The sequence below is a fragment of the Salvelinus sp. IW2-2015 genome, linkage group LG19, assembly GCF_002910315.2.
Source record: "Salvelinus sp. IW2-2015 linkage group LG19, ASM291031v2, whole genome shotgun sequence".
Taxonomy (NCBI): Eukaryota; Metazoa; Chordata; class Actinopteri; order Salmoniformes; family Salmonidae; genus Salvelinus; species Salvelinus sp. IW2-2015.
The window spans coordinates 28,396,607-28,421,591 of record NC_036859.1 but is presented as its reverse complement, the minus strand read 5'-3'; the positions used below and the strand labels follow the sequence as shown (position 1 = coordinate 28,421,591).

Genomic DNA, 24,985 nt, shown 5'->3' with positions numbered 1-24,985 from the left:
AAATAACATATTCTAGTTAAGGTGAATCTAATAAAATTAGACATGCATGTTAACTATAGACTACCGAATGTTTAGTCTCGGCAAATTTTTCCCATGACGAAAAAAACCCATTCGACAAAATTTGGTTCAAATCGAATTTCTCAAATTATCATTTAACAACGTAAAAAATCATCATCATAATAATAATAATAGGCTCATTTGGATTAATTTAAAGATATTGGAACGTTTACATTAGGACTATCTGAAAGCAATATGTTGCTTTTAACAAATAAATACAGCCTATTTGAAAGAAAGAATAGTTACATTTACAAAACAAATAGTCTTATAAGAAAAACAATAACTTTGCAAAAACTAATCAAAGTGCGATCAAATCAAATATACAGGGATGCCTAGTTTGCACAGGCTATCACAATTTAGGGAAACGTAGGCCTACAGTAAATAATTAATATCAACAACAAAAAATTCAAACAGGATAATTCAACATTAAAACAAGATTGAGTTGTATTATGCTGGCTATTATTCGCCTCAACATTATAATAAGCATGTATTTGTATTATGAAAACGAAAAAAATTGCGTCCTACTGAAAAATCTTGGTACAATTTTTTTTTTTTCCTGCAGTGGGCCATAGCCAACATTGCATAACAACTTATAACAGAGGCATGATGACAATTATTATAATGCTGAAGATTGCACATCTCTTTTTTAAATCAGATGCTTTGAACTGTAAGCTTTCCTTTTGAAAAGGGTCCCCACGCCTTTTATATATGATTTTAATAAAGCTTTGCACGTGTTTACCATGGCAAAACAAAGAAAACATGGGCACACACGAAATTATTTTTAAATTATAGGGGTTTCACAAACCTACTTGTATTTAGCATTTATAGGGCCCATCGTTCATTGAACTACCGTCACCATCATCAGCTGCAGGCAGCAATAAAGATGCTGAACTCAACTACGGGACAATAAACCCAATTGGGCTGCTGTCAGTTGCTCTCTGCCCAGATGCTATCGGTTAGTCCGAATGGGATGGATTAAAAACGAACTGATTGCCGCAATGCGAGTTCTTTCTTTTCTGAAACTAAGGTTGCAAACATTGAGCTATAAATTGTAAGAGATGAACAAAGCCTAAATTACCTGTTACATTTGTTTTAGTTTATTTTCACCTTTAGCAGCAGCGTGTGAAATAAAACGAAATTCTGAGAATCTTATCACGGAGGATTGTTGTATTATGTAAAAATAACGAAAATAAAATAAAAAGCTATATCGAGAGATGTGGTATCACCTCTGACGTGATTACTGAAATACTTTCCCAATGTATAACATCTCATATCCACTGCAAGGCGGACATATGTGTCAAGGAGGTGCGGCCAAGACAGTCAAAAGGAAAATGGAGAGGAAAAAGTTCCACCCTCACTAATGCAAAGATTGCTTTCGCTAGAGCATGGGGTTGGTGCAGCTGCCTCTGACATTGGATGGAATCTATATGGGACTATTATCCTGGTGGATTTGCGTTTTGTTCTAGGGCTACAACGTAATGTATTGGAAAAGCGAACAAATGTTGGCTTGCCCCGAGGTGGATGACATTGAAAATGGGTTTAACTCGACCTTCGACAGCACGGTATGCCTATATCCATATTAAAAGTTTGAAGAAATTATCGAGCATTCATTGTTTAGCGAATTTTTCGATTTTATATGGCGCTATTAGGCCTACCATTTATTGTTTAAACATCCTACATTCGGTAAAATGTTAGGCTACTCCAAACCGACGGGCGACTGTTTCAAGTTAATAATTTTAGATTTGAGATGCCCACCCATTCGTTGTCTCTGCACAAATCAGTGCATTACCTGAGGGAGGTTGCGTTACATGCTAATCAAAATACATGGCTGCCTGCGCGTTGGTTTGGAGAAAGCTGCCATGCCGATAACTGCCAAACAAATATGTATGTTTGATTTGGCATTTTTGTTCAGTCATTCGTCCTGAATGTGATCATTTTACAAGAATTGCCTTTCTGAGGAGAACTAATGTGATTGACAGCAGAAATTGATAGGCGTTGAACCATGAACGTTATTTTGGTGACAAGTGGTTGAACATTTCAAGAGTTTTGGTTCATGTGTACCAAAACAATTATTAAAGGGTTCTTGAAGATGGCATCTTAGTCCTGTTTTTTTCGTCGTGGTTGTCATAGCAAGCAGAAGTGGAGGTAAAGGCCATCCCCAGTGCATATTTTGACTAGTCACTATGCCTAAGGAGGGATGTGGAAGGGCATCTTCCGATTCTTTGAGTATACTTTTTTTAAAATTTAACCTTTATTTAACCAGGTAGCCCAGTTGAGAACAATTTCTCATTTACAACTGCGACCTGGCCAAAATAAAGCAAAGCAGTGAGACACAAACAGTTACACATGGAATAAACAAACGTACAGTCAATACGCCGACAAGTAGCATAAGGAAGGGGAATCAAACGGGTATACCGGTAGCCTATTTTTAATAGTAGGCCTATGCGTGAAACCTTACCAGTGGAAATTAGGCCTATACCTATGCCTTCAAGGGTGCCTTCATTTTACATGTCAATAAGCAGACTCGTAACCAGAGCGATTTAGTTTGTGCATTCATCTTAAGATAACTAGGTGGGAAAACCACGTCAGTCATAACTACTTTAGATGACAAATGTATGTACTATCAGGAAAGTCAGATGGTAAAGAGGAAAACCCAGACAGATAGGCCTGGTCAAATTTAGGCATATGAAATTGTTAATTTATGCATAGAAAATGTTGCCTTATGTCAATCATGTCTTATTTTTCTGTTTTATATATCTAGGGCACATCGGATTACATTTTTGGAGATGAGTCGTATTCACCATCTTCGTCTTTGTCTTCCTTGACACCGCAGACGATGGCATCAGCCTCTCTGGGGAAAAGCCTTTGTACAAGTTGTGGTTTGGAGATAGTTGACAAATACCTACTCAAGGTAAGTTGCCGAGCCTATGACCGGCTTAGATATTCAACCAAGGCCTAAAATCTGTATGTACATTTTTTTTTCTCCCCCAACGTCCATAAACGCATAGGCCTAGGATCCCTAACGCGTTCACATTTTTAACTGTGACAGGATTTTTTTTTGACGTAGGCCTATTTGGTAAATAAAATGACGTTTTAAGTTCAGCAAAATTGTTACTATTAACATCGAATGGTGTTCACACTTGCCTAATTTTCGTGGCTAAAACTGTAGACCAGGCTACTCTTTCGGGCGAATAAATCTGTTTAACTGTTGTGGCTACATTTCAGGTGAACAACTTGTGTTGGCACGTGAACTGCCTCTCGTGCAGCATGTGCCAAACTCCTCTAGGAAGACATGTCAGTTGCTACATCAAAGACGAGGTGGTTTTCTGCAAACTCGACTACTTCAGGTAGGTGAAAAGGGAGGCCTCTTCCATACAGGGAGGGTTCTAGCGCGATTAGCCAAGTAAAACTCAACTCCACGATGTACTTCACGTCAACGGAGAGTTGAGTTTAGGCTACATCTGAAGTTGCAACTTTGACATGACATTCAATTGTTATCTAATGATGTTAATGAGACTTTCTACAAGGCAAGATAAATGGCTGTTAACCTTGGGACCTCTAGTATTTATAGCCACACCATTCATAGTAGCACTTCTTTACAGCCTTCAATTTACATTAAATGCATTTTTTGGGGACAACCTTGTATTTCTAGATTCATGATCAAATAATTTTGTTGATTTAAAAAAAGTAAATGGCTACCCTGCCTTTAGTGGTTTTGATCTGTAGTTTGTTTGCAATCCAACTTTCCCACAGGAAGTATGGAACTCGCTGTGCCCACTGTGGCAGGAACATGCACTCCAAAGACTGGGTGAGGAGAGCAAAGGGCAACACCTACCACCTGGCCTGCTTCGCCTGCTTCTCCTGCAAGCGCCAGCTCTCCACGGGGGAGGAATTTGCCCTGGTGGAGGAGAGGGTGCTGTGTCGAATCCACTACGATTGCATGCTGGACAACCTGAAACAGGCCATGGAAAGTGGTAAGCAACATTAAAAGGTGTGTAGAAAGAATAAGGCCTGCATTTTTAAAAATGTGTTAATTGTACACTAACTGTTTTTCTACACATGTATGATTGATGTAGCAATTTAATTATTTTGAAACAATTGCTAAATATGAGATTCTAGATTTGTCTTTATCAATTAGCCTTCCTCATTTTCCTATGCAATGTGATGACCTATGTGGTCATGTGTTTACATGAAAAGGTGTTACTGTAGAGGGAGCCCCGCCATCAGAGCAAGAAGGGTCTCATCCCAAACCAGCTAAGAGGGCTCGCACTAGCTTCACCACAGACCAGCTACAGGTGAACATTTATTACTTTCCTGTCACTCCAGAAATGACTATCCTGGATGTTTGCATATGAATGATATGATTGTGTGACCATCTTACATTCACTGTATCTTGTCTGTCAGGTGATGCAGGCCCAGTTTGTTCAGGACAACAACCCAGATGCTCAGACCCTCCAGAAGCTGGCAGAGAGGACTGGCCTCAGTCGCAGGGTCATTCAGGTGAGCTCTCTAACAGTCTAGTCAAACAATTCTAGGTGTCCCTGAAGTTACAAATGAAGCTTAACCCATCCCTATTGAATGTCCAGGTTTGGTTCCAGAACTGTCGAGCTCGTCATAAGAAGCATGTGAGCCCTCAGCACCATGTGCCATCTGCAGCGATGTCGTCACTACAGCAGTCCAGTCTTTCTCCGCCTCTTATGGAGGATCTACACTACACATCCTACATACCAACAGACACACCCGTGCTTACAGCACTACACACTTACATGGATGGTGAGCAAAACCAGCACATCACAGGTTCATCTTTTTTATGTCTTGTGGGTTAAGCTTTCTTTGTAACATCTTATTAGTTTTGCTTTAGAATTCAGTGCAAAGATCTGAAATCACATTATTTCATAACCCAATGGGCTATTATGTTTGTTCTTCACAGTGCACTCTCCCTCCTCCCTGGTGTTCCAGCCTCTTTTATACCATTCCATGACACAGCTGCCAATCAGCCATGCCTGATCTTCACACCCTGCGGAACCGGCCATTACCATTGGTTAGAATGCTGAGGAGCCAATGCGATACCCCTGTCCATTAAAGGGTGGGGTGCAAAATGATCTGCTATGGGGATTTATTGAAGGAGATCAAATTCAGATGTAAAATAAGGTTAATATGTAAACTTGTTGTTGATGTATTGTACATATTAGTTGGCATTTAATTTATTTGAGGTATGTGACTGAGCACTTTGTAAAAAAAATAAATGTATTAATAGATTAGTTGTGTACACTGAACAAAAATGAAATATGCAACAATTTCAAAGATTTTTACTGAATTACAGTTCATAAGGAAATAAGTCAATTGAAAAATTAATTGGGCACTAATCTAGATTTCATATGACTGAATACAGCTATACAGTGCCTTCAGAAAGTCATTCAGACCCCTTGACTTTTCCCTAAATTTTGTTACATTAGCCTTCTAAAATGGATTAAATAAAAAATCCTCAGCAATCTACACACATGAGGTAATGACAAAGCAAAAACAGGTTTCTAGAAATGTTTGTAAATTTATAAAAAATAAACATACCTTATAGCAAAGGGTCTGAATACTTATTTACATGAGACTCAATTGAACTCGGGTGCATCCTGTTTCCATTTATCATCCTTGAGCTGTTTCTACAACTTGATTGGAGTCCTCCTGAAGTAAATGCAATTGATTGGACATGATTTGGAAAGGCACACACCTGTCTAAGGTCCCACAGTTGACAGTGCATGTCAGAACAAAAACCAAGCCATGAGGTTGAAGGAATTGTCTGTAGAGCTCCGAGACAGGAATGTGTCAAGGCACAGATCTGGGGAAGCATTGAAGGTTCCCAAGAACACAGTGGCCTCCATCATTCTTAAATGGAAGTTTTGAAGCTGTCCGCCTGGCCGAACTGAGCAATAGAAGGGCCTTGGTCAGGGATGTGACCAAGAACCCGATGGTCACTGACAGCTCCTCTGAGGAGATGGGAGAACCTTCCAGAAGGACAACCATCTCTGCAGCACTCCACCAATCAGGCCTTTATGGTAGAGTGGCCAGACGGAAACCACTCCTCAGTAAAAAGGCACATGACAGCCTGAATGGAGTTTGACAAAAGACACCTAAAGACTCTGACCACGAGAAACAAGATTCTCTAGTCTAATGAAACCAAGATTGAACTCGTTGGCCTGAATGCCAAGCATCACATCTGGAGGAAACCTGGCACCATCCCTTCGGTGAAGCATGATAGTGGCAGCATCATGCTGTGGGGATGTTTTTCAGCGGCAGGGACTAGACAGGATCGAGGCAAAGATGAATGGACAAAGTACAGAGAACACTCCTTAATGAAAACCTGCTCCAGAGCGCTCAGGACCTCATTCTCGGGCGAAGTTTCACCTTCCAACAGAACAACGACCCAAAGCACACAGACAAGACAACACAGGAGTGGCTTCTGGACAAGTCTCTGAATGTCCTTGAGTGGCAGAGACTTGAACCCGATCGAACATCTCTGAAGAGACCTGAAAATGGCTGTGCAGCAATGCTCCCCATCCAACCTGAGAGCTTGAGAGGATCTGCAGAGAAGAATGGGAGAAACTCCCCAAATACAGGTGTGCCAAGCTTGTAGTGTTATACCCAAGAAGACTGAGGCTGTAATCGCTGCCAAAGGTGCTTCAACAAAGTAAAGGGGTCTGAATACTTATTTAAATGTGTTGGTTTATTTAAAAACATTTCTTAACCTGTTTTTGCTTTGTCATTATTGGGTATTGTGAGTAGATTAAGGGGGAAAGAAACTATTTAATACATTTTAGAATAAGGCTGTAACCTAACAAACATTTGTAAAAGGTTAAGGGGTCTGAATACTTTCCAAAGGTACTGTATATCTGTTGGTCATGAATCTCTTAAATAGAAAGGTACAGTATGGGCAGGGATCAGAAAACCAGTCGGTATCTGGTGTGACCACCGTAAGCCTCATGCATATCTCCTTTACATAGAGTTGATCAGGCTGTTGATTGTGGCCTGTGGAATTTTGTCCTACTCTTCAATGGCTGTGCAAAGATTTTGAATATTGGCGGGAACTGAAACATGCTGTCAATCCAGAGCATCCGAAACATGCTCAATGGGTGACATGTCTGGTAAGAATGCAGACCATGGAAGAACTGCAACATTTTCAGCTTCCAGGAATTGCGTACAGATCCTTGCCACATTGGGCCTGTGAATTATCATGCTGAAGCATGAAGTGAAGGCTGCGGATGAATGGCACAACAATGGGCCTTAGAATCTCAACAGTATCTTTGTGCAATAAAATTGCCATCGATAAAATGCAATTGTGTTTGTTGTCCGTAGCTTATGCCTGCCCATACCCACACCACCACCACGGGGCACTCTGTTCACAACGTTGACATCAGCAAACTGCTAGCCCACACGACGCTGTCTGCCATCTCCCGGGTACAGTTGAGACCGGGATTCATCCGTGAAGAGCACAGTGGCCATCGAAGGTGATCATTTGCACACAGAAGTCGGTTACGGCACCAAACTGCAGAATTTTTTCGGTTGTGCAAACCCACAGTTGCATCAGCTTTCCGGGTGGCTGGTGTCAGATGATTCCGCAGGTGAAGAAGCCGGATGTGTAGGTTCTGGTCTGGCGTGGCTACACGTGGTCTGCAGTTGAGGCCGGTTAGAGGTACTGCCAAATTCTCTAAAACAACATTGGAGGCAGCTTATGTAGAGAAATCAACATTTAATTCTCTGGCTACAGCTCTGGGTGGGCAGTCCTGCAGTCAGCATGCCAATTGCATGCTCCCTAAAAACTTAAAGACATCTTTAAGCATTATGTTGTGACAACTTCACATTTTAAAGTGGCCTTTTGACCCCCAGCACAAGGTGCACCTGTGTAATGATCATGCTGTTTAATCAGCTTCTTTATATGTCAAACCGGTCAGGTGGATGGATTATCTTGGCAAAGGAGAAATGCTCACTAACATGGATGAAAACAAACTTGTGCACAAAATTTGAGAGATCAGCTTTTTGTGCACATGGAACATTTCTGTGGGACCAACACCTTACATGTTGCGTTTATATTTTTGTTCAGAGTGTATTTTTGTTCATGTATAAATGTATTTATGTTTGGACACACCTCATTCAAGGGTTTTTCTTTATTTTACTATTTTCTACATTGTAGAATAATAGTGAAGATAAACTATGAAACACATGTAACCCCCAAAAAAGTGTTAAACAAATCAAAATATATTTGAGATTCTTCAAAGTAGCCACCCTTTGCTTTGATGACAGCTTTGCACACACTTGGCATTCTCTCAACCAGCTTCATGAGGAATCACTTGGCCAGGTCATCTGATGCAGCACCATCACTCTTCTTCTTGGTCAAATAGCCCTTACACAGCCTGGAGGTGTGTTTCGGGTCATTGTCCTGTTGAAAAACAAATGATAGTCTCACTAAGAGCAAACCAGATGGTATGGCGTATCGCTACAGAATGGTGTGGTAGCCATGCTGGTTAAGTGTGCCTTGAATTCTAAATAAAATCACTGACAGTGTCACCAGCAAAGCACCATCACACCTCCTCCATGCTTCACGGTGGGAACCACACATGCGGAGATCATCCGTTCACCTACTCTGCATCTCACAAAGACACTGCGGTTGGAACCAAAAATCTCAAATGTGTACTCATCAGACCAAAATGATATACTGTATTTCCACCGGTCTAATGTCCATTGCTCGTGTTTCTTGGCCCAAACAAGTCTCTTCTTATTGGTGTCCTTTAGTAGTGGTTTCTTTGCAGCAATTTGACCATGAAGTCCTGATTCATGCAGTCTCCTCTGTACAGTTGATGTTGTGGTGGGTCTCTTACTTGAACTCTGTGAAGCATTTATTTGGGCTGTAATCTGAGGTGCAGTTATTTGCCAATTTCTGAGGCTGGTAACTCTAATGAATTTATCCTCTACAGCAGAGGTAACTCTGGGTCTTCCTTTCCTGTGGTGGTCCTCATGAGAGCCAGTTTCATCATAGTGCTTGATGTTTTTTGCGACTGCACTTGAAGAAACTTTCAAAGTTCTTGAAATTTTCCGGATTGACTGACCTTCATGTCCTAAAGTAATGATGGACTGTCATTTCTCTTTGTTTATTTGAGCTGTTCTTGCCATAATATGGACTTGGTTTTTTACCAAATAGGGCTATCTTCTGTATACCACCCCTATCTTGTCACAACTCAAATGATTGGCTCAAACGCATTAAGGAAAGAAATTCAACAAATTCACTTTTAACAAGGCACACCTGTTAATTGAAATGTGTGCAAATCTGTCGTCAAGGCAAAGTGTGGCTACTTTGAAGAATTTCAAATCTAAAATATATTTTGATTTGTTTAACCCTCTTTTGGTTATTACATGATTCCATATGTGTTATTTCATACTTTTGATGTCTTCACTACTTTTCTACAAATATCTATAAGTCCCTGCTAGGTAAAGCCCCGCCTTATCTCAGTTCACTGGTCACGATAACAACACCCACCCGTAGCACGCGCTCCAGCAGGTATATCTCACTGATCATCCCCAAAGCCAACACCTCATTTGGCCGCCTTTCCTTCCAGTTCTCTGCTGCCTGTGACTGGAACGAATTGCAAAAATCGCTGAAGTTGGAGACTTATTTCCCTCACCAACTTTAAACATCTGCTATCTGAGCAGCTAACCGATCGCTGCAGCTGTACATAGTCCATCTGTAAATAGCCCACCCAATTTACCTACCTCATCCCCATACTGTTTTTATTTATTTACTTTTCTGCTCTTTTGCACACCAGTATCTCTACTTGCACACTCCAGTGTTAATCTGCTAAATTGTAATTATTCGTTCCTATGGCCTATTTATTGCCTACATCATGCCTTTTGCACACAATGTATATAGACTCTTTTTTTTCATACTGTGTTATTGACTTGTTTATTGTTTACTCCATGTGTAACTCTGTGTTGTTGTCTGTTCACACTGCTATGCTTTATCTTGGCCAGGTCGCAGTTGTAAATGAGAACTTGTTCTCAACTAGCCTACCTGGTTAAATAAAGGTGAAATAAAAAATATATTTAAAAAACTATGTAGAAAATAGTAAAAATATAGAAAAACTCTTGAATGAGTAGGTGTGTCCAAACTTTTGACTGGTACTGTATGTATATGTGTAAGTGAGGACTTGGTGGTCTGTATATTCTTTTGGTTAGGTTTTCCTTAATGTGTTCGCTCCCGTGTGCTGGTAAGGGCACAGAGGACAGACAGGTAGGATTCCAGTTGAGGGGGTTTAATAACGCTGACGGTGCACAGGCACAGAACAGCACCGCACAGTGTATGTAGTGTGGATGAGCAACTTGCTTCAAACAAAGTGTGTGTGAGCTCTGCAAGTAAAGAGAGAAATAAAGATACAATAGTGAATGACAATAGAATCTACAATTCACATCTCATAAACAATATGCTTGGATATAATATTACTATAATGACTTAATGCTATACAGCGCAATACAACGTGACTGTACTAATTTGAGATCAAAATATAAAACACGCTGGGGGTCATTACAAACACAGGGTTAAATGTCCAAAATGATAAGACAACCAAACTAGAGCTAGCTAGCTCGCAGTATAAACTACTAATTAGCATAACCATACATATGACATTATAGTCACAGAGTGCATCTTCAGACAAACACCGGGAACATGTGAAAGATGTACTTACATATCAACAAGGATGCACACAGCTAACTGGTGGGAAAACACAAGGATGGCTGGAATTCTCTCACTTGACTACTCTGGAGCTGATCTTCTCTGAGCTGGAGATCGCCCAGCATGCTCTGCTCCATTTCACAAGTGGGCGGAGCTACAGCTCTGATATGATTAACTACAAATACTTCACAGCCTTTTGTTATTTATAGATAGATATCTATTTTGGAAGGCTGTGAAAAAATCTAAATGAAAGCCATATGATCACTGCTGAGAGGGACTGGACTTCATAGATGCGGTCTTGTTTTGACGGTCATGACAATCGTAATGCCATTTGACGCGCTTTACAGTTTAACTGACTGAATAGACTGTTTTGTTGTATGAGGCATGTGTGGGCACTCCAAAGCACAGGGCTGCGTTCAGTACGTTTTTACGTTCTAGAGCGTTCAATTGAACCAAAGCGATGCTGTAACGAACAACCAGTTGAAAAACTTTACGGATTTGGTTGTGGGTCGGGGAACACTGTCAGCATAGCCACTGCCCTTTAAATACGTCACCCATAGCTTCAAGCCACACACACCAAACGGGAACAAACGTACCTCAGTCTGTTCAAGTACGTACAATAACGTTTTGGAGAAACGTGTTGTTCAGTACAAACCGCTCTGCAACGTAGCAAACGTTCAAGCGAACTGAACGCATCTCTGGTTCTCAAACATCTCCTCCGTGACCCTCAGACGTTTCACAATGATGTTGCCCGCTTGATTAATCTACTGAAGTGTCATGTCTAGAAGGGATGCTGCTAATGTCATAGTGACGTCAACACTTGCGAGTTACATCTGAGAACTTTGGGATTTTAGCTAACCCTTTTCCCAACTTTAACCTCATTATCTAACCTGCTGTGTAAATTCTAACCTGCTACGAAAAGTCACTTGACATTAGCGGCGTCCCATCTAGTCAAAACCCTATCATCAAGCACTTAATAAATTAGTTAGCAAGTTGAATAAGGTGTGCTAGCTCTGGAGCTCCAATACATGGAACGGTCGGGGATCCTCGAGGAGATGTATTTAAAGCCCTGCTCCAAAGTATGTGTAGACGTCACATTTCTCTGATGCTGGTAGACAAGATGCTTGGGCGTTGGCACTTGCCCATGGGCAAGCATGCTGCTTGAACTTTCAGATGTATTCTCTCCTGAATATTTTATTCTCCTCTTCCTACTACCTCTGTCTCTTCATCTGGTGACTGCGGAGCACCTCCTCAGAGTTCTAGTCAAATGCCCGTATTCCGGCACCGACAGAGATGGCCGCCTCGCTTCGCATTCCTAGGAAACTATGCAGTATTTTGKTTTTTTTTGTATTATTTCTTACATTGTTACCCCAGGAAATCTTAAGTTTTATTACATACAGCCGGGAGGAACTATTGGATATAAGAGCAACGTCAACTTACCAACATTACGACCAGGAATACGACTTTCCCGAAGCGGATCCTCTGTTTGGTCCACCACCCAGGACAATGGATCGGATCCCAGCCGGCTACCCAAAACAAAGGGGCAGACGGAGCGGTCTTCAGGTCAGGCTCCGTAGACGGGCACATCGCGCACCGCTCCCGAGTATACTACTCACCAATGTCCAGTCTCTTGACAACAAGGTAGACGAAATCCGAGCAAGGGTTGCCTTCCAGAGTGACATCAAAGATTGTAACTTTCTTTGTTTCACAGAAACATGGCTCACTCGGGATACGTTATCAGAGTCGGTACAGCCACCTGGTTTCTTCACGCATCGCGCCGACAGAAACAAACATCCCTCTGGTAAGAAGAAGGGCAGAGTTGTATACCTTATGATTAACGAGACGTGGTGTGATCATAACAACATACAGGAACTCAAGTCCTTTCGTTCACCTGACCTAGAATTCCTTACGATCAAATGCTGACCGCATTATCTACCAAGAGAATTCTCTTCAATTATAATCACAGTCGTGTATATTCCCCCCAAGCAGACACATCGACGGCCCTGAAAGAACTTCATTGGACTCTATGTAAACTGGAAACCACATATCCTGAGGCTGCATTTATTGTAGCTGGGGATTTTAACAAGGCTAATCTGAAAACAAGGCTCCCTAAATTTTATCAGCATATCGAATGCACGACCCAGGCTGGTAAAACCCTGGATCATTGTTACTCTGAATGCGCCACGGAAGTTAAAGCCCTCCGCCCTCCTTTTGGAAAATCTGACCACGACTCCATTTTGTTGCTCCCAGCCTATAGACAGGAACTAAAACAAGAAACGCCCGTGCTCAGGTCTGTTCAACGCTGGTCTGACCAATCGGATTCCACGCTTCAAGATTGTGTCAATCACGTGGACTGGGATATGTTCCGCATAGCGTCGGACAATAACATTGATGAATACGCTGATTCGGTGAGCGAGTTTATTAGCAAGTGTATCGGTGATGTTGTACCCACAGTGACTATTAAAACCTTCCCCAACCAGAAACCGTGGGTTGATGGCAGCATTCGCGCAAAACTAAAAGCGCGAACCATTGCTTTTAATCAGGGCAAGGCAACCGGAAACATGACTGAATACAAAACGGTGTAGCTATTCCCTCCACAAGGCAATCAAACAAGCTAAGAGACAAAGTAGTTGCAATTCAACGGGTCAGACACGAGAGGTATGTGGCAGGGTCTACAGTCAATCACGGACTACAAAAAGAAAACCAGCCCCATCGCAGACCACGACGTCTTGCTCCCAGATAAATTAAACCACCTCTTTGCTCGCTTTGAGGACAATACAGTGCCACCGACATGGCCCGCTATGAAAACCTGCGAGCTCTCCTTCACTGCAGCCAACGTGAGTAAAACATTTAAATGTGTTAACCCTCGCACGGCTGCCGGCCCAGACGGCATCCCTAGCCGCGTCCTCAGAGCATGCGCAGACCAGCTGGCTGGTGTGTTTAWGGACATATTCAATCAATCCTTATCCCAGTCTGCTGTTCCCACATGCTTCAAGAGGGCCACCATTGTTCCTGTTCCCAAGAAAGCTAAGGTAACTGAGCTAAATGACTATCGCCCSRTAGCACTCACTTSCGTCATCATGAAGTGCTTTGAGAGACTAGTCAAGGACCATATCACCTCCACCCTACCTGACACCCTAGATCCACTCCAATTTGCTTACCGCCCCAATAGGTCCACAGATGACGCAATCGCAATCACACTGCTCTAACCCATCTGGGCAAGAGGAATACCTATGTAAGAATGCTGTTCATTGACTACAGCTCAGCATTTAACACCATAGTACCCTCCAAACTCATCATTAAGACCCTGGGTCTTGACCCCGCCCTGTGCAACTGGGTCCTGGAATTCCTGACGGGCCGCCCCACAGGTGGTGAGGGTAGGAAAAAACATCTCCACCCCGCTGAACCTCAACACTGGGGCCCCACAAGGGTGCATTCTCAGCCCTCTTCTGTACTCCCTGTTCACCCATGATTGCGTGGCCATACACGCCTCCAACTCAATCATCAAGTTTGCAGACGACACTACAGTGGTAGGCTTGATTACCAACAATGACGAGACGGCCTACAGGGAGGAGGTGAGGGCCCTCGGAGTGTGGTGTCAGGAAAAAAACCTCACACTCAATGTCAACAAAACAAAGGAGATGATCGTGGACTTCAGGAAACAGCAGAGGGAGCCCCCCCCCATCCACGGGACAGTAGTGGAGAAGGTGGAAAGTTAAGTTCCTCGGCATACAAATCACAGACAAACTGAAATGGTCCACCCACACAGACAGCGTGGTGAAGAAGGCGCAGCAGCGCCTCTTCAACCTCAGGAGGCTGAAGAAATTCAGCTTGTCACCAAAAACACTCAAACTTTACAGATGCACAATCGATAGCATCCTGTCGGGCTGTATCACCACCTGGTACGGCAAATGCTCCGCCCACAACCGTAAGGCTCTCCAGAGGGTAGTGAGTCTGCACAACGCATCACCGGGGGCAAACTACCTACCCTCCAGGACACCTACACCACCAGATGTCACAGGAAGGCAAAAAAGATAATCAAGGACAACCACCCGAGCCACTGCCTGTTCACCCCGCTATCATCCAGCAGGCGAGGTCAGTACAAGTGCATCAAAGCGGGGACTGAAAAACGGCTTCTATCTCAAGGCCATCAGACTGTTAAACAGCCATCACTAACATTGAGTGGCTGCTGCCAACATACTGACTCAAATCTCTAGCCACTTTAATCATTAAAAATTGTATGTAATAAATGTATCACTAGGCACTTTAAATAATGTTTACATACCCTGCATTACTCATCTCATATGTATATACTGTACTTTATACCATCTACTGCATCTTGCCTATACTGTTCAGCCATCGTTCATCCATATATTTTTTATGTACATATTCTTATTCATTCCTTTACACTTGTGTATAAGGTAGTTGTGAAATTGTTAGATTACTTGTTAGATATTACTGTATGGTCGGAACTATAAGCACAAGCATTTCGCTACACTCGCATTAACATCTGCTAACAATGTGTATGTGACAAATAACATTTGATTTGGTATGCTCGAGCTGCTGAACGAACCATCATGGTACCAGAGAGGAAGAGAGGCCCAACAAGGCAGAAAATCTGTCTCCCTCAAGCAGGTGGCGTGTTTTCGTTGTTTTAGCCCTCCAAGCAAGAACTTTTTGTATGGCGGTCAATGAGTGTTGAATTTGGTCAACAAAAAAATGTATGGTTTATTTGATCGAGTTGAAGTTTCCAAATGCTTAAGTTGTTATGAGTGTACTGATTCACTACACTCTCATTCCATTAATATGGAGTTTGTCCCCCCTTCGCGGCTATAACAGTCTCCACTTTTCTGGGAAGGCTTTCGACTAGAGGCTGGAACATTGCTGCTGGGACTTGCTTCCATTCAGCCACAAGAGCATTTGTGAGGTCGGGCACTGATGTTGGATGATTAGGCCTGGCTGGCAGTCAGCGTTCCAATTCATCCCAAAGGTGTTTGATGGGGTTGAGGTCAGGGTTCTGTGCAGGCCAGTCAAGTTCTTCCATACCGATCTCAACAAACCATTTCTGTATGGACCTCGCTTGGTGCTCAGGGGCATTGTCATGCTGAAACAGGAAAGTGTCTTCCCCAAACTGTTGCCACAGAATCGTCTAGAATGCCATTGTATGCTGTAGCGTTAAGATTTCCCTCTACTGGAAAAACAGCCCCAGACCATTATTCCTCCTCCACCAAACTTTACAGTTGGCACTATGCAATCGGGCAGGTAGCGTTCTCCTGGCATTCGCCAAACCCAGATTAGTCCGTCGGACTGCCAGATGGTGAAATGTGATTCATCACTCCAGGGAACGCGTTTCCACTGCTCCAGAGTCCGACGGCGGCGAGCTTTACAGCACTCCAGCCGACGCTTGGTATTGCGCATGGGGATCTTAGGCCTGTGTGCGGCTGGTTGGCCATGGAAACCAATTTCATTAAACTCCCGACGTTGCTTCTGGAGGCAGTTTGGAACTCAGTAGTGAGTGTTGCAACCGAGGACAGACGATTTTTACACACTACGTGCTCCAGCACTCATTGGTCCTGTTCTGTGAGCTTATGTGACCTTTGCGGTTGAGTTGTTGGTCCTAGACATTTCCACACAATAACAGCACTTACAGTTGACCGGGGCAGCTCTAGCAGGGCAGAAATTTGAAGAACTGACTTATTGGAAAGGTTGCAACCTATGACAGTGCCACGTTGAAAGTCTCTGAGCTCTTCAGTAAGGCCATTCTACTGCCAATGTTTGTCTTTGGAGATTGCATGGCTGTGTGCCCGATTTTATACACCTGTCAGCAACAGGTGTGGCTGAAATAGCCCGAATACTCTAATTTAAAGGAATGTCCACATATTTTTGTATATGTAGTATATAAGTAGGTCACTTGAAATCCCGGCAACTTTGAGAACTATACCAGAGTTGTCGAGACGGCTATGCATATTAATGGCATGTGGCTAGTAGCATAGCATCTCTCTACATTGAATACAGGTGGTTGATGTCAACAACCCTCATTGAATATTTTTTAAAAGATGACAATAAATGAGATGTATACACCAATCCAAAGAAAGGATTGGCAGGAGCTAGACAGCCCACCGTGCCGCTTTGTGGACAACGACTTCCATTGTTAGGGCGGAGAGACGAGTACCTTGTCAGAATTTCCATAATCTTTGGTTGTACTCTTGATCCAGCACTGGAAATAAGGGGGCGATTCAATCCGCATTGAGGAAGTTCAGCTCTACAGCTGGGATGAAATTTAAAGGCAATATTCCCACTTTAGTGGAGATTGCATTCACAGTAAACGCTGCATATTTTGGCTCAATCGTAAATTACCTTAACATTTATATAGGAGAATCTGTAACGCCTTCTGCTTCAGCGTTTCAGATTGAATAGAGCCCTCAGAGTTGAAAAGAAACTCAAAATGAGGAAGAATAGACGGGTAATTGGGATTTATGGATTCTACAGTGATTTTGATGTTTTAGCTGCAATAGCTGTAGCTTTGCACAATATTTAAATATTGGCCATGTTTTCACACTGTAGAAATTGTTGGTGTAAACGCATTACATGGCACATCAAATGCTGTAAGGCACATGGAACTATTCAAATGTATTTTATTTATAAAGGTCACTTCACATTCTCATTGACTAAATTTTACAAAAGAAAATCCCAAATTAAATATACATTAAATATTCATCCCAAAATGTAGAAAAGAGCATGTACATGTAATTGACATTATAAAAACATAGCACTTTTTTCAGCTGTACTACCACTGAAGTACAAATTCTACCAAAATGACATTGACATCCTTCCATTACCAGGAGTCTAAAAAGGTGTTTAGCCTAAAGTAAAAGCCTCCATTATCAACCAGCTAGGCACATTAACTAGAACCTGCAATTAAGTCGTACATAAAACCTTATGCTCAGCTAGGTAAACAGCATTTATTTTTTCAATGTATCTTAAATTGCAGTGACACAGACTTATCTGAATCTCCACAGGATCTGCCATGGCCTTCTGTTTAATATAGTGGATACTTTCGTGCAGTGTTTTGTACACATCCTCTGTATTTGATAGTCTCCCCAAGTATTTGCCAGAGCCAGGGTGGTCATCCAGGTAAAAGGAAAAATCAGCACTTCAGACAACTGTAATCCACCATACAGCAACCAAAGCTATGCATAGGGATTTTTGTTTGCTTGCAGGTTTTCCTATCACACAACATACAGTATGTCTGGATTATGGAGAGTAGTCCATTGGCCAGGGAGTAACACCATTCAGTTGTAATGAGATCCTATCAGGACCCAGAGATGACATGACTTCAAAATCAAATCCTGATTTGAAAGTGAAACCATCCGGTTTTGACGAAGTTGAAACAGTAGGATTCAATATTCATACAGTAGGACAGGAGCATATCAGATATACAGAAGCCCTTATTAGGAACAGCTAGTCCCTCCAAACATACATCAAAGGAGGTTGGTGGCACCTTAATTGGGGAGAACGGGCTCGTGGTAATGACTGGAGCGGTATCAGTGGAATGGTATCAAATACATGGTTTCCAGGTGTTTGATGCCATTCCATTTGCTCCGTTCCAGACATTATTAGGAGCCGTTCTCCCCTCAGCAGCCTCCACTGACATACACGTACAGTGTAGTATCTCTCACACACACACACACACACACACACAATACAGGCTACCCGTGCTGTACCTGAGCCCATTTGTGGGTGTAAAGGTGACCACAGTTTCACGTTTTGACCGCAAACTGCACTGTTGACTGCAGTAGTGTGACAGGGTAGAATTTTCTCATGATTGTCCTTGACACTGTTGTTGCCTAGCCTTTAGTGGCTAAGTATCTGGAACTCCATTAGTAATGAATATTGTCTTTGAGTAGCATAAATCAACCAGTTTGAGCATTAGCTAAAAGACAAAGTCTGCAGAACAAGTGTTGGTCAGACTACAATTTAGGGTTCTGTCAGAGTCTGCTGCACTTTTCTTTGCAGTAAGGTCCCTTGTTTATGTAAACTGCAGTTACAGTATAGCTGCTGAGGATGAATGAAGATGATAGGGACAATAGTAGTGTCCTGCAGGTTGGATATGCATAGCCTCTGATGTGTTTGGAGCAAACCAGAAGTCTCTCCCTCTCTCACTGCACCAGAGAGTTACGAGTTTGGTGGATTATCTGAACAAGTCACAGTGAAGTCTGACCACCTGACCTTGTTCCAAAAGAGTTGCTGCCTGAAAATTCCTAGTCTTGAGGTAAGGCAGTAGCAAAGTCTTCATGCCTAATAGTCTCATTGTCCGTGTCCTGTACTTCTAATAATTATTTGAATGATCACAAATGTCATAGTCAATGTAAGAGTTCTTAGGAGGAGTTTCATAGTCCCTCAAAATCAGTCAGTGATCATTCTGAAGAGTTGAGAAGATTCTTGAGTTGCAATAGTCACAGCCAGTGGTCTCATCGTCCATTAGAGACTGATATTACTTGCTAGCTGATAGACAGCATAGTGTAGGTAGCTAGTGTTCAGCTCTGTTCAGTTGAGTTTAAAGCATGCTAAATATCTCAGAAGAGTAAAGCTATTAGTTTGTAGGACAGTTGTGTCCCTCAGTGGTGGTCAGTTTTTCTCAGAATACTGTGCAGCCCAGCGGACATGAGGAAAGGCTTCTCAGAGCTCCCATCATTCCTCTCCAAGTCCTCACCTGGAGGGGTGTATGGGAGGAGTGGAGAGAGGGATACAGGAGGAAGGGAGAGGAGAGAGGGGTTAGAGGTGCTCAGATCGAATATGAAGCAAGTGAACAGCTATGGTGGTTTTTACAGTTGTAAAGCAGCCAAAGCATTGATATTGAGATCGACTGAATAGCCAATCAAAGATGCCAGAGGTCAGGATGAGAGCAGGCGTATTCTTTCAGATGTGATTTTTTGCATTCAACCGTAATGAATCATCAACCAATACCACAGTGTTTTGGAAGCATATCTATGAAGAGGAATACAGAGGTTTTACTTACAGAAACACAGAAACAGTGTGTCTACACACATTGCATATACACTGAAGAATCCATGAGCAATCAAATAGGACCCGAATATCACCGTCTGCCAATGATAAGACACGATAATACACCATCAATACCCAGCTGAATGTAGGATATACCCACTGCTATACCCTTTCTATATGGGCCTCTTACCAGTAAAGGTACCCAGTAGTAATGCAAGGTCGGCACTTCTTCCTGAAAGATGGGCATTTTGTGTGTGAAGAAAAAGAAGGCTATGACGCCTGCAACACACAAACAACATTGTAAATACCCACAGATACGCTTCATCAAATATTTATACCTTTGACTGATTTCAGTCCAAGAAAATATAAATTCTCATAACCTTAGACTAAAACGGTTAGAAGTCACAAGTACAAAAATACATTTTTTTGCAATGACTCACCTACACTCCCTGCTATTAGCACTTTCCCCAGGAACAGTAGGAAGTCAGTCACTCTGTCCAGCACCGCCACCCTGCAGTAGAAAGGTGGGAACCCAGTGAGGTTAGCTCAGTAAGGTGTCACCAACTGGGTAGCCTAACAATCCAGCCCCTGGCTTCAGAGGGCCTTACCTGACTACGTTTCTCATCAGTAGGCAGAAGGCATCTCGAGCTGACATGCAGAAGCCCTTCCCATATATCGCAATCTAGAGTGAACACACAGACCATGGTACCATATTGAGTTACACTATAGCCTACAATTGAGTTGTGCGGTCATATTCAGCTACCCCTGACTCTGTTGCTAAATTAGCACCACTTCACACCGAGGAACAGCTATGTAAGTGTCAGTGCATATGGACGCCCACAAACCACCATACTCACCATAATGTAAGCATTTCTGTTCATGAATTTGACGAAGCGCTCTAGACACCAGAAACAGCATTTGAGGCAGCAGAGCACGAAGCGTGCTGCCACGTTATTGGCACCTGAAAACAGACCATTAGTGACGAGTTACTCCAGAGTCACATTCAGGACTAGATGATGTAATACTGTACTATACTGTCCTAAAGCCAAACTCACCTTTGAGTTTAGAATCTAGATACTCCAGGATAATTCGGGCCATCTGAACCACGGCCAGAATTAGAGCACCAAACGCAAGTGAGCCTGTGTGATACCTGTAACCCAGACGCGCACACACGCACATCTGCTTTAGTCAGTCTATCATTAATAAAAATCATCACCTCCCAAACCCTCTAAACACATAAAGAACTGGTTCAAACAACTCCTGAGTCATAATGAAAGTAACTTTTCCAGTAACCCTGCTAATCTACTGTATTTGTAGCCTGGTATGGAAGGCTCCTTACCGTATGGCCCTGCTAAATGAAGAGAACAGGGGACAGGGGGGGATGTCCTGGGGCTTCCTCCGGGCCCAGTAGTAGGAAGCAAAGGCCCCAGCCAGGGTACACTGTCCCAGGGCAATGGTGAAGTTGACCAGCCACAGGAAGATGAGCAGGTTGGACAGCTGGAGGATGAAGAGGTAGCGGTGGTAGGGCGTCTCCCCGCCGTAGAACGCAAATGTACACTGGGCGCCCGGACATGCCTTAGACACGTTGGTCTTGTTGAACGTCTGAGATGGAAATAGTGAAAATACCGGATTACCATCCATGCAAATCTGGGGTACTCAAAACCCGAGTTTCTGTGTGTGTCTGCAGGATACTTAGATTGAGTGGAGAAAAAGGGGACTTACCTCAGGATTACATGTCTTGTTTGCGTACATGCAGTTGGGCTCAGCAGCCATTACTTTATAGATGGCATCTCCAGAGGAGGCCAGGAATCTGGGTGTAACGCTGATTAAGGTAAAAAAATGTTTTGCTCTTGTACAATAATACACAATAGAACACCACTTTCTTCAATTAATTCTGTGTCTCTGTATTCCATAAGGCATTCAATACAACAACTGTATAGAATCTGGGAGTTTGGTGTTTATCGTGCAAAACAAAGAAATGCAAAAACAGCGCCCTCTAGTGGAGAAATACCACACCAGTAAGAGTAAGATACACAGAGGTGACGGCAAAATAGGAGCTGCAGACKGCCAGCAGCAGGAAAGTGATGATTGGGTAGAAGAGTGTTGACATGATGTAGCTGACGGCCCTAGAGACCAGAGGCACAAGAAGATCATCAGTCATTGAAAATATACTCTTGAACTAAATGAAGAAAGTGAGAGAATGCTGAAACTGTTACTATTAGTTGACTTACTTGCTTCCCTCTCTCAGTAGAGCGATAGCCACCCGTACTCTCCTCCTCAGGAAGATAAGAATAATCAGGATAGAGGCTTCTATGGTACCCAGAGCTATCACTAACAGAGAGAGTGGGGAGGAGACAGCAGAAAGTTAGAGAGTCTGAGCCAAACCATAGTATCAATCCGAACCAAACATTTTCTCAATTTGTAATGTGTAAAGTAAATGAAAGAATGTATTACAGAACAAAGTTTGTCACATACTTTGTGAAATGTTTTACTTTTACTGAAACGGGTCATCAGGCTAAATGCTTTGAAAGAGACTCAGCCCTGAGATAAAGCTGAGAGAGAGAGATTGTCATGAGAGAGGTGATGACTCACAGAAGATGAGCCATGTCTGGCTGAGCTGCAGGTAAACCATGACATCTGTCTGGAAGCCGATGTCTACGATGGTTACGTCTGCCCCGGGCTGCTGCCTCAGCAGGGAGAACTCCAGGTAACAGTGCCATATTCCTACAGAGTCACAGAAAGCAGAGGTTAAAGAGGTGAGAAGACACTGGTAACACACACGGCTACGCACGCATGCACGTACGTACGTATGCACAATTGCACACATTCACATCCACACACCCGCAAGCAAACAGGTAGATACACACAGGCACACACACATACTGACCGTATGCAATGACCAGTATGACTGCGATGATGGTGAACCAGAGGAGGAGTCCGGCAGTGAAACGTAGCAGCAGGATGAATATCAGACTGACCACCAGAGCTATCATCAGACCTCTGGAAATATAATATACAGTACACTCTCTAAATATAGCATTTTACAGTACCGTAAAAGTACCATACAGAACAATTCATTGTCCATTATAATAACTCAAACCACTGTATCTCTGCCAGTAAGAGTTCACAAATGAAAAAGTACTATAAATACTACAGTATTACCCATTAGTGTTTTTGTAGACTTTACTGTAGTATTTACAGTTAACTGTAGTATAAATTCTCTAGTAAAATAAAAGCGTAGTATATACTATTGTAATTCATGTAGTGTTTTTGTAGACTTTACTGTATTATTTACTATAGATCATGTTTTTATTTTCCTTGATGAAGATGTGCAGGCTACTACTGGAGAAATACTAAAAGAGCACATTTTCCATAACCTGTGGTAGGTAGGCAGGTAGGACTGGGGTCTGAACTGATAGTTCATAGCTACTATTCTTTTCTATAACCTGTAGGGAACACAATATATGGGCTATACTTGGCATTTAGGTTTCTCACTTATGGGTGGCACAAATTGGGAAATAGGGGAGGGGAATGTGCAGGTTATATGCAAATTCAATACTGAAGTATTTATTATCGGGTTTTTGCGGACATTACTGTAGTATTTTTGTGGATAATACTGTAGTGTTTAGTAGATTATATACTAAGTATTACACACGATAGAGGGATACTACAGCATGTAGTAAAGTATTCTACATTTTACTACAGAATTCTTTAGTTTCATGTAGGTTCTTACATTAAGATCCAGTTCCATGAGGCGGCGTAGTCCTCCACAATCTTCATCCCAACCTCCTTAGCATCCACCAGACCTGTGATGCCACTTTAGGAGACAATACTATTCTAAAACTGCAGTTCTTACAGAAATGTCTCTGTGTGTTTGTGTGTGTATGCATGAACACGCACATCAACATGTGTGTGTGTGTCGGTCTTTGTAACTCACTTGGCAGCGTCTCTTAGTTCAGTCACACTGCGGGCTGTGTCCAGGGCATCTTTGAAGTGGGTTCTTTTGGCCACCGTCAGGGTTCCGTTCAGAGTGATGAAGTCAGGAAAACAACGCTGCAGGACTAGTAGACAAGACAATTCAGTACCATCACTTCACAATTGCCTGCCAGTTGCCGTCTCCCCCCCCCCCCTGTACTTACATGGTCTGCTAGGCACGATCATCGATGGACAGTCCTCGTCTCGTAACACTTGTGCAACGGGCTGAAAATAAAAAGCAAAGATCAAGATGCTGCCTTCAATGGAAACACAGTTCACATCCTAACAGTATCCTGGCTACACACTGCCTTTGAGAACCAGTATACTCACACATGCAAACAGCTTACATACATGGTACATGCCTTTGTTGGGTTGTTGAATCCTGGTTTGCAGAACTGCCTGTAGTAGTCCCAGGGCGCTGCAGTGATTTGGTATTGCAACTGCACATCTGTATAGGTGGAAAATTTGTCCGGGCACTTGGAAACACACATCTGTTTGGAAACACACACACATACACACATTTTTATTAAAAGTCAGTAAGATGATATCATAGGAGGCTGGTGAGAGGAGGACGGCTCATAATAATAGCTGGGATGGAGTAAATGGAATGGTATCAAACTCCTGAAGAAGGCAGAGTGATGCCGAAACGTTGGTGATTTACCCAATAAATTACTGGGAGTGCGACTATATTTATTTTTAATATCAAACTCATGGAAACCAGGTGTTTGATACCATTCCAGTAATTCCGCTCCAGCCGTTACTATGAGCCCCAAGGTGAACTCATACTGTGGCTGATATGACCCCCATGTCTGAACAGCCACTACATTTGAAATACTCCATTACTCTGTTATTCTCTCTATCTGATATCACTTGACCAATATGTTATGAATACCTGAGTGGTCGGGCACTGAAGGTTGATGAGGACAGCAGGGTTGGCACATTTCAGGATGTTGAAGTAGAACAGTGTGGATTTTTTTCTATAGCAAGAACAAACATGGACACGGTTTAGAACTGATACAGTACTACCACTAGGTGGCTGTGGAGCACAGAGGACAGATTCAGAGAAAAGCCCTCATATAGTCTGACACACAATGATGTTAAAAAAGACAACAATCTCTCCCCTTCCGTTCCTAATATCCGTCTTAATTTTTGTAAATTGTAGCCTGTATGCTCCAGTGTTTCAGTATAATGGGTGAGAGAGTGATGTAGTCTCTTCTCTACACGCGTTTCAGGCTA

At 42.6% G+C, this 24,985-nt stretch overlaps 2 protein-coding genes across 5 annotated transcripts in view; one reads left to right on the top strand and one right to left on the bottom strand.

Moving 5' to 3' along the window:
* Positions 1–1,346: 1,346 nt before the first annotated feature.
* On the top strand, positions 1,347–5,329 carry LOC111978990 (LIM/homeobox protein Lhx8-like). Its single transcript, XM_024009250.2, has 8 exons — positions 1,347–1,619; positions 2,819–2,968; positions 3,283–3,404; positions 3,811–4,031; positions 4,255–4,352; positions 4,462–4,557; positions 4,644–4,830; positions 4,988–5,329. Exons 1-8 carry the CDS (start codon positions 1,536–1,538, stop codon positions 5,062–5,064), a joined length of 1,035 nt encoding a protein of 344 aa, XP_023865018.1. The 5' UTR covers positions 1,347–1,535; the 3' UTR covers positions 5,065–5,329.
* A 12,057-nt stretch (positions 5,330–17,386) lies between these two features.
* The window catches only part of slc44a5a (solute carrier family 44 member 5a), a 70,318-nt gene continuing 62,719 nt past the window's right edge, over positions 17,387–24,985 (bottom strand). The window contains exons 5-22 of one of the 4 annotated variants that reach the window (XM_024009168.2): positions 24,642–24,726; positions 24,112–24,240; positions 23,914–23,974; positions 23,712–23,835; positions 23,508–23,591; positions 22,662–22,774; positions 22,367–22,498; positions 22,006–22,105; positions 21,808–21,900; positions 21,497–21,584; positions 21,114–21,376; positions 20,830–20,924; positions 20,632–20,735; positions 20,383–20,456; positions 20,215–20,285; positions 19,965–20,053; positions 19,788–19,872; positions 17,387–19,481 (exon numbers count right to left, since the gene is read on the bottom strand). In XM_024009168.2, the coding sequence (XP_023864936.1) occupies positions 19,387–19,481; positions 19,788–19,872; positions 19,965–20,053; positions 20,215–20,285; positions 20,383–20,456; positions 20,632–20,735; positions 20,830–20,924; positions 21,114–21,376; positions 21,497–21,584; positions 21,808–21,900; positions 22,006–22,105; positions 22,367–22,498; positions 22,662–22,774; positions 23,508–23,591; positions 23,712–23,835; positions 23,914–23,974; positions 24,112–24,240; positions 24,642–24,726 (1,885 nt within the window). In that variant the 3' untranslated portion in view covers positions 17,387–19,386. Of the gene's footprint in view, positions 19,482–19,787; positions 19,873–19,964; positions 20,054–20,214; positions 20,286–20,382; positions 20,457–20,631; positions 20,736–20,829; positions 20,925–21,113; positions 21,377–21,496; positions 21,585–21,807; positions 21,901–22,005; positions 22,106–22,366; positions 22,499–22,661; positions 22,775–23,507; positions 23,592–23,711; positions 23,836–23,913; positions 23,975–24,111; positions 24,241–24,641; positions 24,727–24,985 lie in introns of those variants that run through there. The other 3 variants (XM_024009169.2, XM_024009170.2, XM_024009171.2) reach the window with 3 other exon arrangements.

Excerpts from the sequence above, each read along its gene's own strand:
- LOC111978990 (XM_024009250.2), top strand. The coding sequence starts at position 1,536 with ATGTATTGGAAAAGCGAACAAATGTTGGCTTGCCCCGAGGTGGATGAC. Across the intron at positions 3,405-3,810 it reads TGCAAACTCGACTACTTCAG|GAAGTATGGAACTCGCTGTG; the intron begins GTAGGTGAAAAG and ends ACTTTCCCACAG. Across the intron at positions 4,831-4,987 it reads ACTACACACTTACATGGATG|TGCACTCTCCCTCCTCCCTG; the intron begins GTGAGCAAAACC and ends TGTTCTTCACAG.